Source organism: Sorex fumeus, unplaced genomic scaffold, assembly GCF_029834395.1.
Source record: "Sorex fumeus unplaced genomic scaffold, SorFum_2.1 ptg000037l, whole genome shotgun sequence".
NCBI lineage: Eukaryota > Metazoa > Chordata > Mammalia > Eulipotyphla > Soricidae > Sorex > Sorex fumeus.
In genome coordinates, this window is record NW_026606094.1 from 61,637,640 (window position 1) to 61,650,101 (window position 12,462).

At 41.3% G+C, this 12,462-nt stretch overlaps 1 protein-coding gene across 1 annotated transcript; it reads right to left on the reverse strand.

Moving 5' to 3' along the window:
* Positions 1–351: 351 nt before the first annotated feature.
* POLR1F (RNA polymerase I subunit F) lies at positions 352–11,830 on the reverse strand. The gene is made up of 4 exons (XM_056118366.1): positions 11,542–11,830; positions 9,351–9,492; positions 3,037–3,245; positions 352–954 (listed from the first exon to the last, which is right to left on the reverse strand). The coding sequence occupies exons 1-4, from the start codon at positions 11,793–11,795 to the stop codon at positions 549–551; spliced, it is 1,011 nt and encodes a 336-aa protein (XP_055974341.1). The 5' UTR covers positions 11,796–11,830; the 3' UTR covers positions 352–548.
* Between the last annotated feature and the right edge of the window lie 632 nt (positions 11,831–12,462).

Genomic DNA, 12,462 nt, shown 5'->3' on the forward strand with positions numbered 1-12,462 from the left:
TATGACTAAAGGTGAAGTTTATTTAAAAACAAACACAAAACCGAATCACAAACATTAATGTTATGAATCAAGTCCTTTTGCTAATCTTGAGTACAGAAACAATTTTATTTAGAACATGAATATTGGGTGAATGCAAGAGTAGAAAGTGAGTTTCTCTTACCTTTCTATCTGTATATACTCAGGTGGCACCTAATAATACTGATAATGCCAAATGTTCAGTTATGCAGTATTAGCACCAAAACCTCTGAATCCAAAGTTTCAATGAATTGACAAAGGCTAGAGAGATAGTACAGTGACAGTGAGCTTGCCTTGCAAGTAGCTAACCTGGATCCCCAGCACCAGACATGGTCCCCCTAAGTCCCACCAGGAGTGATCCCTGAGCAAAGCCAGGATTAAGGCCTGAACACCAGCAGGTGTGACCCAAAAACCAGAAGACAAATAAACTGATTACTAGAACAGACATTTCATATCACTCCAAGCATTTATTCAACTATATCAATTAAAAAATTTTTTAAAAAAAATGAGTATCTTAAATGTACTAAAAGAAACTACTTTTTCTTTTTCTTTTTCGGAGAGGGTTCCAAAACTGGGGTAAATTCTGCTTCTTCACTATGCTTCCTTTTCTTTTTTTTCTTTTTGTGATCAGTCTGATAACCACTAGAGTCACTGCCTTGGAAAACAGGGTCCTGATCCTGATCTTTCTTGTGCTTTTTCTTTTTCTTCTTCTTTGGCTCTTCTTCCCAGATGCCATTCACATTATTATCGCTCTGTAGGTCTGCATCTTCTTTCATGATGCCATCTCCAAAATCCGCTGACTCCATGACACCACCTTCCACTTCACATGGTTCCAAGTCTTTCTTCTTTTTCTTTTTCTTTTTTGGAGGCTTTTCAACAGTTTCTTCAGTGGCAATTTCTGTTACTTCTTCAGAAACTTCAGAGCACTTGGATTGTAAACTATAAATTAACAGTTTAACAACTTTAAAAAGCAGTAAACAAAAAACAATGCCCCAATTTGATTTTTTTCCCCCTGAATGACAGCAGTATTACACAGAATTCTGCCATGAATTCCAACTATTCTATTTTGTTACTTTGGTTTTGGATGTTTTTACACATAAAAACATTAATTCCTTCTGAATATACCATTAGCTCAAGAAATTTGGTCAATTATCATGAAACATCACGCTATTCAGACCAACAAGTAAAAAACCACTGATGTTGTTATGTATTAAAATAATAGAGTTTCCTTTCTACTATCTAAATTCTTGCTTCAAATGATAGTTTCCATTACTGTTCTTAACCTGTGTGATGAAGCAGTGTTACTTTGGAGTCGTGAACTACCTTACACCACTAAAAAAGCAAGGACTGATGAAGTAGCCTCTCTCTAGGATAGGAGGTTTGAGGCAGCACTGGCAATGTAACTATTTATTAAGGTAAAGGTAAAGGCCCTCCCGTTGATCGTCGATTTGCTCGAGCGGGCCCAGTAACGTCTCCATTGGAGACTTTGTTGTTACTGTGTCTGGCATATCGAATACTCTCGGTAGCTTGCCGGGCTCTCCGAGAGGGGCGGAGGAATCGAACTCGGGTCGGCCATGTTGGCCACTTGTAAGGCGAACGCCCTACCCGCTGTGCTATCGCTCCAGCCCAACTATTTATTAAGTAACTTAAAACTCATTCCTGGGCCAAAGAAATAACTCAAGGAGCTGAGCACATGCTTTCTTTGAAAGGGGTCCATCAGATCCCCAACACATCACGATCCCTCAAGTATGATGACAAGGAACTATCTATAAACAGAACTGCAAGTAGCCCCTGAGTATGGCCAAGAGTAGCACCACCAATTCCTCAATTATCCTATTTATGTTTTAAGTATATAATAGCTAGCATATAATAATAATGAATAAGCATAGTATAATGTGCACAAAATGTTCTATTGGACAGCTATTCTAGAATGTGAAGCCCTATCCCTATGTATCAATGTAGAATCTAGAAACAGCTGTAATACAGAGTGGCATGTCTTCTTTGTTAATTCTCGCCACTCAACTTGGCTCCTGTGGGATCAAACTCAACTGGAATTGTTTCTGGCTGGTGTACCTATCATTTGGGGGGGAGGGGGGAGGGCTCAAAACCATGGCGCCTTCCATGAAGTCAAATGCTCTACTACTGAGCAACACCAAAGCCACAAAATATTTTTTATTTTGGGTAGAGTTGTGAACTGAAAGCCCTACACTTGCAATCACATCTTGCCACCAAACAGACTGGTTTCTGTATTTTTTTGGTTTTGGAGCCATACCTGGTGCTAGGGGGCTTTTTCCGACTCAGAGTTCAGGGCACCATGGAAGGCTGGAGAAATAACCCAGATCTCTATGCAAAGCGTGCACTCCAGTCTGCTGAGCTCTCTCCAGTGCGGAACCAAGCTCAAGATCAAAGTAAATCTCATCATTTCAATACAAAAAATTTAATTAAAATACTGATAAAAACAATCAAATTATTTTTCCTCAACTATGTAAAAATAAAAGGACGCTAATTTTAGACAATATGACTTTAGATTTAATAGTTTCAAGATTAAAGGTCAAGTTTTTGTTGTTGTTAAAAAGTAAATATACAAAATACTCAGTAAAACTGACTAAAACTCAGTTTACTAGATTTTTTTACTTTTCTTTGATGGGGCTCTGAGGAGGTAGGAGGGTAGGGTCACACTCAGGGGTGCTCTAGACATACTCCTGGTTCTACTCAGGGATCACTTCTAGCAGGACTCAGGGATCAGACATGGTTCCGGGAATCAAACCCAGGTCAGGCATATGCAAGAAAAGTGCCCTACTGACTACTACCTCCATAGGCCTAGATACACAACTTTAGGATATGTACCTAATGCATGGTCTTTACACTCAAGATTTGTATTTACACTGACTTTATAGTCTGAGAGCACAAATATTCTAACAGAATTAAGTTTTTAAAAAATGAGTCAAATTCACTACACTTAAAATTAAACAGAAACAACAATTAAGCATCAAGACAATAACAACATGATTAGGAACTAACCTAGTAATATTTAGTTTTCCTCGAATGCAGAATACTCCAGCAGCATCTGAGTCTAAACGAAATACTTCAAATTCTAGTTCATCACCTACATTTATCTCCAGAGTTTGCCACTGCTCAGCTGGCATCTGCTCAGGTTTAGGAATGGAGGCATTGAAACACCCATGGACTAAACAGCCAATGTGGCTGAACGACACTTTATTGACTATACCCTGTGAAGAAGGAAAAGACAGCATAGCATCAGAAAGAAATCTCATGATTTGGAAAACAAAGTTTACAAACTTCAAACTAAAGAGAAAGCATCAAAACAATCGTTTAACAGGAAAAGTGTATCTCAGTTACAATGTATGACACATTTTACGAAAACATCATTTTAGACAGAACTTCTATGCAGTGGCTGTGTCTCAATGATCTAACTCAGTATTTCCAAAGTGGGGGACACCAGAAAGGAATGGGCAGTGGATCAAGTAGCTTTGTTATCTGGCGGCACTTCGTTGGCTAAAACGAGGTAGATTTTCAAGGAGGATGGGAGGCACTGAGTGATTTTCTATTTTTCTTTACTTTTTTCCTGAAAGAGGGATAGTAGGTCTCTGGACTGTATAAACAACTATGCACCCACCCATGTTTTCCTCAAAAAGCCCAACTTAACTCCCACTACAGGATTCACTAAGGTGTAGATTACTCCACAGCTGTATTTAAACCAAGGAGCAGCTACTCTTTGATATAAACTACAAGTCAAAAAAACCTCAAGGCAGAAAGCATACGCTTTTTATAACTCAGATCTACATTATATTTCTATAAACAGTATGGATTTCCAAGCCTGAAGAGTATTCTTTAATGATTCAATTTAGCAAGACGTAAAAGAGTCCTTACCAGAAAACAGTTTACCCTCTATGTATAAATCTTTGGGGCATTGGCTTTGACTGTATCACAAAACATTATAGAAGCTTTTAAATTAAAAGTATGTGCTATATCATTTTACACTTAAAACTTTTTCATAAAATTTAAGTTTCCATTTTCCCAATAGAAACACTTAAAAGGCATATGAACAAAAACTGAAATATTAAAAATAATATTAAAATACTTAACTAAATATTTTACAATCCTTTTTTATGTAAAAAATTCCTTACACTTGGAACAGAATAAAACTCCACTATCTGTCCACTTCAACTTGATATCCCCAAAGGTTGTTTCTGGATCTTCTGGACAACTACTTTTATACAATTAACAATATTCAGTGATCAAAAAATGAGCTATCAAGCCAAAATCATAAATTAAGACATGGTAAGGATTAAAAGCTAAACTAAACACCTCCAGTTAAAGAAGTTAATCAGAAAAAACTCCATACTGTATAATTAAAACTATAACATTCTGGAAAAAGTAAAACAGAATGAAGAGAAATAATCAATGCTAGGGTTTCAGAAAATGAGAAAAGAAAGAAAACAGTAAAGGTAAAGGTAAAGGTAAAGGCCCTCCCGTTGTTCATCGATTTGCTCGAGCGGGCCCAGTAACGTCTCCATTGGAGATTTTGTTGTTACTGTGTTTGGCATATCGAATACATCACGGGTGGCTTGCCAGGCTTTGCCGTGCGGGCGAGATACTCTCGGTAGCTTGCCGGGCTCTCCGAGAGGGGCGGAGGAATCGAACTCGGGTCGGCCATGTTGGCTGCGTGCAAGGCAAACGCCCTACCGCTGTACAGAATGAAGAGAAATAATCAATGCTAGGGTTTCAGAAAATGAGAAAAGAAAGAAAACAGTACAGATAATATTTCTTTATTCTATAGCATACTGTAATGGTAGGTGCCTAACACTATACACGTGTCAAAACCAATATAAAGTACAACACAAAAAAGTAAAAGCTACTGTAAAACTACTCTATAATATTGTATCCATTAGTCTCACTAGTGGGCTGGAGCAATAGCATAGCAGGTAGGGTGTTTGCCTTGCACGTGATCAACCTGGGTTCGATTTCTCCGCCCCTCTCGGAGAGCCCAGCAAGCTACCGAGAGTATCTCACCCGCAAGGCAAAGCCTGGCAAGCTACCTGTGATGTCTTCGATATGCCAAAAACAATAACAAGTCTCACAATTTGTTGTGAGATGTTCCTGGTGCCCGCTCCAGCAAATCAATGAACAATGGGAGGACAGTGCTACAGTGCTACAGTCTTACTAGTTTTAATACACATACCAAGCAAATGCAAGATGTTAATAGGAAAATTCTATCAGTGAGAAAACTATCCAAAAAGGAATAGTATATGGGGCTGTAATAACTGAATATGGACCAAAAGAAAAAAAAAAGATCTTACCTACATCAAAAATAAATTTAACACTGATCACAAACCCATGTGGAAATGCTAAAACATCTCGAAGAATATTTTTACAACCTGGAATAAGTGGGTTCTTAGTGACTCGGAGAGCAATAACCAAAAAAAAAGAAAAAAGAAAATTCCAATTCCACCTAAAAATGGGGGAAAGAAATTAATAGAAACTTCCTCAAAAAAGGTATTACAGATATAATAAAAAATGCTTCGCATCACATATCACCAGGATCAGGAACGCTGTCTCATTTGCCAAGGCATCAAAAATCAGATGGGCTGGACATGTAATGAGGTTTACAGACAACCGCTGGACTAGAGCCATTACTGACTGGATTCCACGGGACGTCAAAAGATCGCATGGACGCCCACCTACAAGATGGTCAGACTTCTTCGTCAAGACCCTGAATGATCGGTTTGAGGCTCTGCATGTTCCTAGAACGAACAGATGCCATTGGGCTACGCTAGCATGCAACAGGGATGAATGGAGACGTTACTGGCTCCCGCTCGAGTAAATCGATGAATAACGGGGATCAAGTGATCACCAGGAAAATGAAAATCATACTACAATGCATTATCATCTCACACAGTGAGGCTGGCACACATCACAAATAACAAAAACAATCAGTGCTGCCATGAGGGGACAAAGGAACCATCATATTCACCGCTGGTGGGAATGTAAACTGGCCCTGGGTTTTTATTTTATTCTCCACCACCACTGATCGCAGTCCCCCTCCCACCCCCCTCATCTCACGCCACCCCTGTGGCAGGGCATTCCCTTTTGTTCTCTCTCTCCTTTTGGGTGCTGTGGTTTGCAAAAGAGGCATTGAGTGGCAATCATGTTCGGTCTATAGCCTACTTTCAGCATGCATCTCTCATCCTGGGAGGATCCTCCCAACACCCTTTACTTGGTGCTCCCCTCTCTATCTGAGCTGCCTTTTCCCCCAGCATGTGCGGCTTGGCCCTGGGTTTTTGTAAAATATGGACACCTACAAAAGCAGAAGCTTATCTTCCATATGACCAGCAATTTCACTTCTTGGCACCTACCCCAAGGGCACAAAACTCTATCCTGAAAAGGTATCTGTATTTCTATATTCACTGCAGCACTATTCGTAACAGCCAAAATAAGACAGGGAAAAAAAAAAAAGAGTGTCCAAGAACAGGTGACTGGCAAAGAAACAGGCATATGCACTATGGAATGACACTCGGCTACAAGTAAAGAGTAAATCATGCAGTATATGGCTATGTACATAGATCTAGTTACTACACCTGTCCATTAGTAAAATCAAGACTGAAAATAAATGTTGGAAAGCAAGCAACGGTGACTTAATATATCAAATGGGAAATTAATCTGACAGTGCTTCTTTTCAAACATATTTATTCTGTGACCTCTAAATTCTTAACTAGGAAAAACAAAAAGATCTACGCTGACAATCACTGTCACTGTCCTCCCACTGTTTATCGATTTGCTTAAGCGGGCCCAGTAACATCTTCATTGTGAGATTTGTTGTTACTGCGTTTGGCATATCGAATATGTCACGGGTAGCTTGCCAGGCTTTGACTGCGGGCGAGATATTCTCAGTAGCTTTCAGGCTCTTTGAGAAGGGGGGAGGAATTGAACCCGGGTCAGTCAGGTAGGCCTGGGTCAGTCAGGTAGGCCTTGCACAAGGCAAAAGCCCTACCGCTGTGCTATTGTTCCAGCTTTAGCTTTAGCTATAATAGTTTTAGACAGGAATAACCCAAATGAATAAACCAACAGTAAATGGATAATCAGAGGGTGATATGTTCATAACTAAAATTATAAATAATAAAAGAAAAATTACCAACAACAGAACAGCATAAGAGAAACAAAACAAAAAATGTTTTTGTTGAGCAAAGAAGCAGAGTTCAAAAGATCATATAACAAAAATTACTGTTACATGGAATTAATGCACAAGCAAAACTTATATATTAAAATCAGAACAGTGGTTTAAAAGAGGTATAGCCAGAAAAAGGCATTGTCATTTCTAAGGAGAGAGAATATTATATGCACTTATTCATTAAATTAATAAAATTCATCATTCAACTTTATACACTATGACCTGTGTAGTATTTTTGCCTGAAAGTTGGTTTTTTTAAAATTATATGATTAAGAAGGGGCTGCAGCGATAACACAGCGGGTAGGGTGCTTGCCTTGCACGTGGCCGACCAGAGTTCGATTCCTCCGTCCTTGGAGAGCCCAGCAAGCTATCAAGAGTATCCAGTCCGCATGGCAGAACCTGGCAAGCTCCCTGTGGCGTATTCGATATGCCAAAAACAGTAACAAGTCTCACAATGGAGACGCTACTGGTGCCCACTTGAGCAAACTGATGAACAAGAGGAGGACAGTGCTACAGTGCTATGATTAAGAAGTAAAAATTTTAAATGGTCAAATATCTGAGAATTAAAAAAGTGAAAAAGAATAAAGTATAAGGGGTACTTTTCACTTTATATTTTCTGTACAATTTGAATGCTATTTCTAGACCCTGAACGAATGGTTTGATGATCTTCATGTTCCAGGAGCAAGCAAACATCTTGCTACACTAGCACGCAACAGGGACAAGTAGAGACGTTACTGGCAGTCACTAGAGCAAATCGAAGAACAACAGGATTACAAGTGATTACAAGTGATATTTAAGAGAGCAATTTAAAGATGAAAGTTTTAAGAGCAAACCTACTGCCAGTTTTAATAGTACAAAGGCTGATTGTGGGATCTCTAGTAGATTGGGTAGGTTAGTACTCAAGGATACTATTTCTACTAGTATTAACTAAAATCAAAAAATTAAACTTGTCCTATAGATCATTTTGTCATAATAAAACCTGACTATGACTTACAAAATCAAGTTAGTTATCAGGTCAAGTAATTCCTGTGTTTAAAACTTTTTAAGAAAAAAATACATAAATATATGGCATATGAAAAGAGAAGAGTTCTTTTTTATGCCAGCAGTAATCTCAGAGCGCAGAAACAGGAGTAAGTCAGAGCACCACCAGATGCAGTCCCCAAACTCACACTCAAATCAGTAGACATCACAGTCATTTTATTTTTGTACTCCCAGCAACTTCCAAAAGCTGGAAAACTTTCCATACATGGCCTTCTTTCCCAATATACAATATTCCCACAGTCCTGACTCCCATCCTCCATAACTTTCACTACAAATCCTTGAATTGCAAATCCTGGTTTTATAGTATTATGTTGTCTGAATATTTCATAAAAATCTGTTTACAAAACTGAAATACTGAAATATTTCCCCTTAAGATCATTATGGCGCAATGCTCCCTCCCCCACCAAAAAAGAGCTGGAGTGACAGCACAGTGGGGTAGGGCGTTTGCCTTGCTCGCGGCCCACCCCGGGCAACCCGGGTTTGATTCCTCCGCCCCTCTCAGAGAGTCTGGCAAGCTACCGAGAGTATCTCGCCCACATGGCAGAGCCTGGCAAGCTCCCTGTGATGTATTCAATATGCCAAACACAGTAATAAGTCTCACAATGGAGACATTACTGGTACCCACTCGAGCAAATCGATGAACAACGGGAGGACAGTGCTACAGACAGTGCAGTGTTATACTATAGGCACGTGATTAGAGGATGATATTATAAACTGAGAAAGGGCAGGAGTGATAGTACAGCAGGTAGGGAACTTGCCTTGAGCTCAGTCAATCCAAGTTCAATCCCCAGCACCATATATGGACCCCTGAGGTCCAACAGGAGAGACCCCTGAGTGCAGAGCTAGGAGTAAGCCCTCAGAACTGCAGGGTGCAACTCTAATACAAACCAACCACCCCCCATTCCAAACAAACAATAAAAACACAAAACTGAAGTAGGCTGAACTGACAGAAAATGTTTCCATTAGTTTTACTGTTACTTTTATGTATGTATACATATTACATATACTAGGAATCCAATTGAGTACCAAGTAGTAATATTTCCTAAAATTTTCAAATTACACTATAAAACTACACAAAGAAGACAAGAAAAAAATATATACAAACCATAAGCTTTTGCCCTGGCTCAGGGCAGAAAATAACAAAATCTGCTTCAATGTTAAGATGAATGTGTCCTTGATCATCATAAATATCTCCCAATTCACCCACTACTTTGATGTTATCATATGCCACAGGGACACCTAAAAGGCTGTTTAAAAAAAAACAAAAAGGTTATCTTCCATTCTTTTAAAGACAGTAGTATCATAATTAGATATTCTGAGTCCTAAAGTATGCACATACAAAATAAAGCCATCCAAGACTTGAAAAAAAAAGAAATATATATATATATATAGTATAAATATTCTGTAAAAATACTCTGAAGATCTCAATGCAATGACTAGTAGGAGGCCAGGTCCAACCCAAAGTACCACAGACTGCGTCAGAACCACTGGGAGTAACCCCAGCCCCCAAGCTAGGAGCAGTTGAGTCCTACTGGGTGTGGCCCCAAAGCAAAAGCTAAAACCACTGCCAAGTTCACAATCACAACTACCAAGAAGGAAGATCTGGTGGCATCACCACTACTCCCTCCTCCACAGAATGCTCTGACCACTGCTTCTCTAGTCCAACTGCACTGCCTGCACGGTAAACGGCCCAATCACTTCTTAATCTCTTCTTAATCTCATTTTATGGAATCTGCTCACAAGTTTGCATTTCACACACAACTCTAAGAGACTTGAGAGCAGAGAACATTTAAGTCAAGCTCTGTGACATTTTTGAATGATTCAGAGTAAGTAACAAGATTCACCCCCCACGGCTTCCCTTTAAGTAAAACAACTGAGAGCAACTGGAAAAGTACAGTAAAGACAACCAAAATAAAAAACTAGAAACACTGAGACTTCCTCAGGAAAGCACTGTCAAGTTATTACTTTCTGCATGTAGTGTTCCTGAAGAAAAACTTTTCCACCACTAAGACAATTTTTGGGACAGAGAAAAAAAAAAGAATTGAGAGCAAGAAGTGGGGAGAGATAACCGCTGTATTTAGACAAAGTGGAAACTAAAATAACTTCCTTTATAGACTACTAGAGTTAGTATAAGTGGAGGTAAACAATACTGTACCAGAGGAAGTATTGGGGCATTTGTGAAGTTAAGGTGGTTGTTCCAAACAGTGGTAAAGTCAAGTAGGGGTTGGGGGTGTGGTTTTAAGGTACTTGCCAGGGAAAAGGACAGGCCTAATCCTGAAGGACCTTTATAAACTGATTGTCTTTGGGGAAGCAATTCACAGCACAGAACTAGGTGGGACCCTCCCAGACATTCTGAAAACAAAGAAACTAGGTTGAGGGAATGCTTTTCTAATTGCCTATTTAAAAGTTCACCTGGAAAGAATGGGGTTAGAGAATAAGAACACACACACACACACACACTTTAAAAGCAACAATGAAAAAACACGAGTTGTCATAAAGCAAGAGGATTGGGATTTTCTTCTTGGGTCCTCTCAAAGATGTAACTTAGAAGTTATGATGCGATTTTGAACACTTTCTCTACGCAGACTTCCCAAAGTCGAATACGAAGTATCTTTAAACACGAAAAAACACAATCCCGTCCGCCACTAGGCACAATCCCGTCCCGTTCTGCAGGTGCAGAACCTCTCCAAAGGGTGGCTGCTACTGAAACGGCAGGCACATAAAGGGGAGAGCCGTAATTCTCAATCCCCTGCCTGTCCTCGTTTTTAAAATAAGAAGCAGCCAGAACTCTCCTTCCACAGGCTGCGCCCCAGGTCTGGAAACAGTAACGGTAAAAAAAATTCACGCGCGCGATTATTCTCCACTTCCTCTAACTTAAAATAATTCTGGACGACTCGGTCTTTTCATTCCCGTGACGGGAGGTCTCGGTTTTGCGGTGCAAAGAGAAACTGTTGGGGGGGCGGAGGGGGAGAGGGGAGAAGGCCACCCGGCAGTGCTCTCCCGGCTCTGCGCTCAGGGATCACTCCTGGCGGGGCCCAGGGGCCACGAGGAGGTGCCGCGGATCGAATCTGGGCGGGCAGCTTGCAGGACAAGTGTCCTACCAGCTGACCCGCCCCCCCCCCCGTCCCTCCTAGCCGGGCTTGGGGAGCCGCTCTGACTTTTCTCACTCGCTCTTTTCCGGCGGCGCCTTAAGAGCGTCCACAGCCGCCGAGGACGCTGCCCGTGCCCCGAAGGCCGAGCGGCTGACTACGCTAAGGACGTGCTGGGCAAAAGGAAAGAGCTGACCGGCCTGATACCTCTCGGAATAGCGCAGGAGCTCGGCGTCCAGCTGCTCCCGGATGCCCGTGCGCTTCCGGTGAAGGTAGCGCGGGGACAGCGCGATGTGTCTGCGGTGCGGCCCCGCCACCAGGCAGGAGTAGCGACTGCTCACCAACGCATAAGCGGCGGCGTAAGTCGGCAGCTCGAGGCAAGGCAGAGCCGCGGCTGAGCCGACCGACGGCCCATCACTGGCCGCCTTTGGCCGCGGGGTCTCCGAACAACCCGCAGCCATGTGGATCTACCTTTCCCGCGGCGCGCGGTAAACACGTCACTCTCATCCCCTTACTTCCGGTCGCCGGTATCTGCGTCATCCACAAGCTGCCACGCCCCCTCGGAATAGTTTCGCTTCGAGCTGCAGCTTGTTAATTCAACCAGCAGGGGGCAGATATCCTTTTACTCTTGGAAGAAGAGCGCCGAGCCAGGTGTGACGTATGGAGCATGCGCACAGAGGAAAAAAAAAAATCCGTCCAGCAAGGTAAACCTGTGTTCTCGCTAGCGCCTCAGCAGATTTACTACGTAGATTGAACCTGATTTTGCGCTTTGATCACATTCAGTAGCAAGTCGAATTGGCGGGGTTTTAATAGTTTGGACGGTAGAAGACAGTACAATGGTAAAAATACATTTATGGAGTATATTTTATGCTGAGATGTCATTCCTAAAAAGTAACCCTAAAATATCTAAAGAAACGTATTGAAAATGAACTCATCACTTCTCATTCTGCAATGGCTAATTCAGAAGCTCGTACTACTGCGTTCCAAGTGGCTCAATATCCTTGTCATCCTTGAGTCTTCTCCTGGATCCTCGAGCATGAACTATCCTCAGTGTGTGTGCAACCCTCCTCCCGTACCCAAAAAAACACTATTTAGAGCTTCTCTGTCCTGGCTACTAAAACTGCAAAA

Excerpts from the sequence above, each read along its gene's own strand:
- POLR1F (XM_056118366.1), bottom strand. The coding sequence starts at position 11,795 with ATGGCTGCGGGTTGTTCGGAGACCCCGCGGCCAAAGGCGGCCAGTGAT. Across the intron at positions 9,493-11,541 it reads CTCCTGCGCTATTCCGAGAG|CCTTTTAGGTGTCCCTGTGG; the intron begins GTATCAGGCCGG and ends TTTTTTAAACAG. Across the intron at positions 955-3,036 it reads GGAAAACTAAATATTACTAG|TTTACAATCCAAGTGCTCTG; the intron begins GTTAGTTCCTAA and ends GTTAATTTATAG.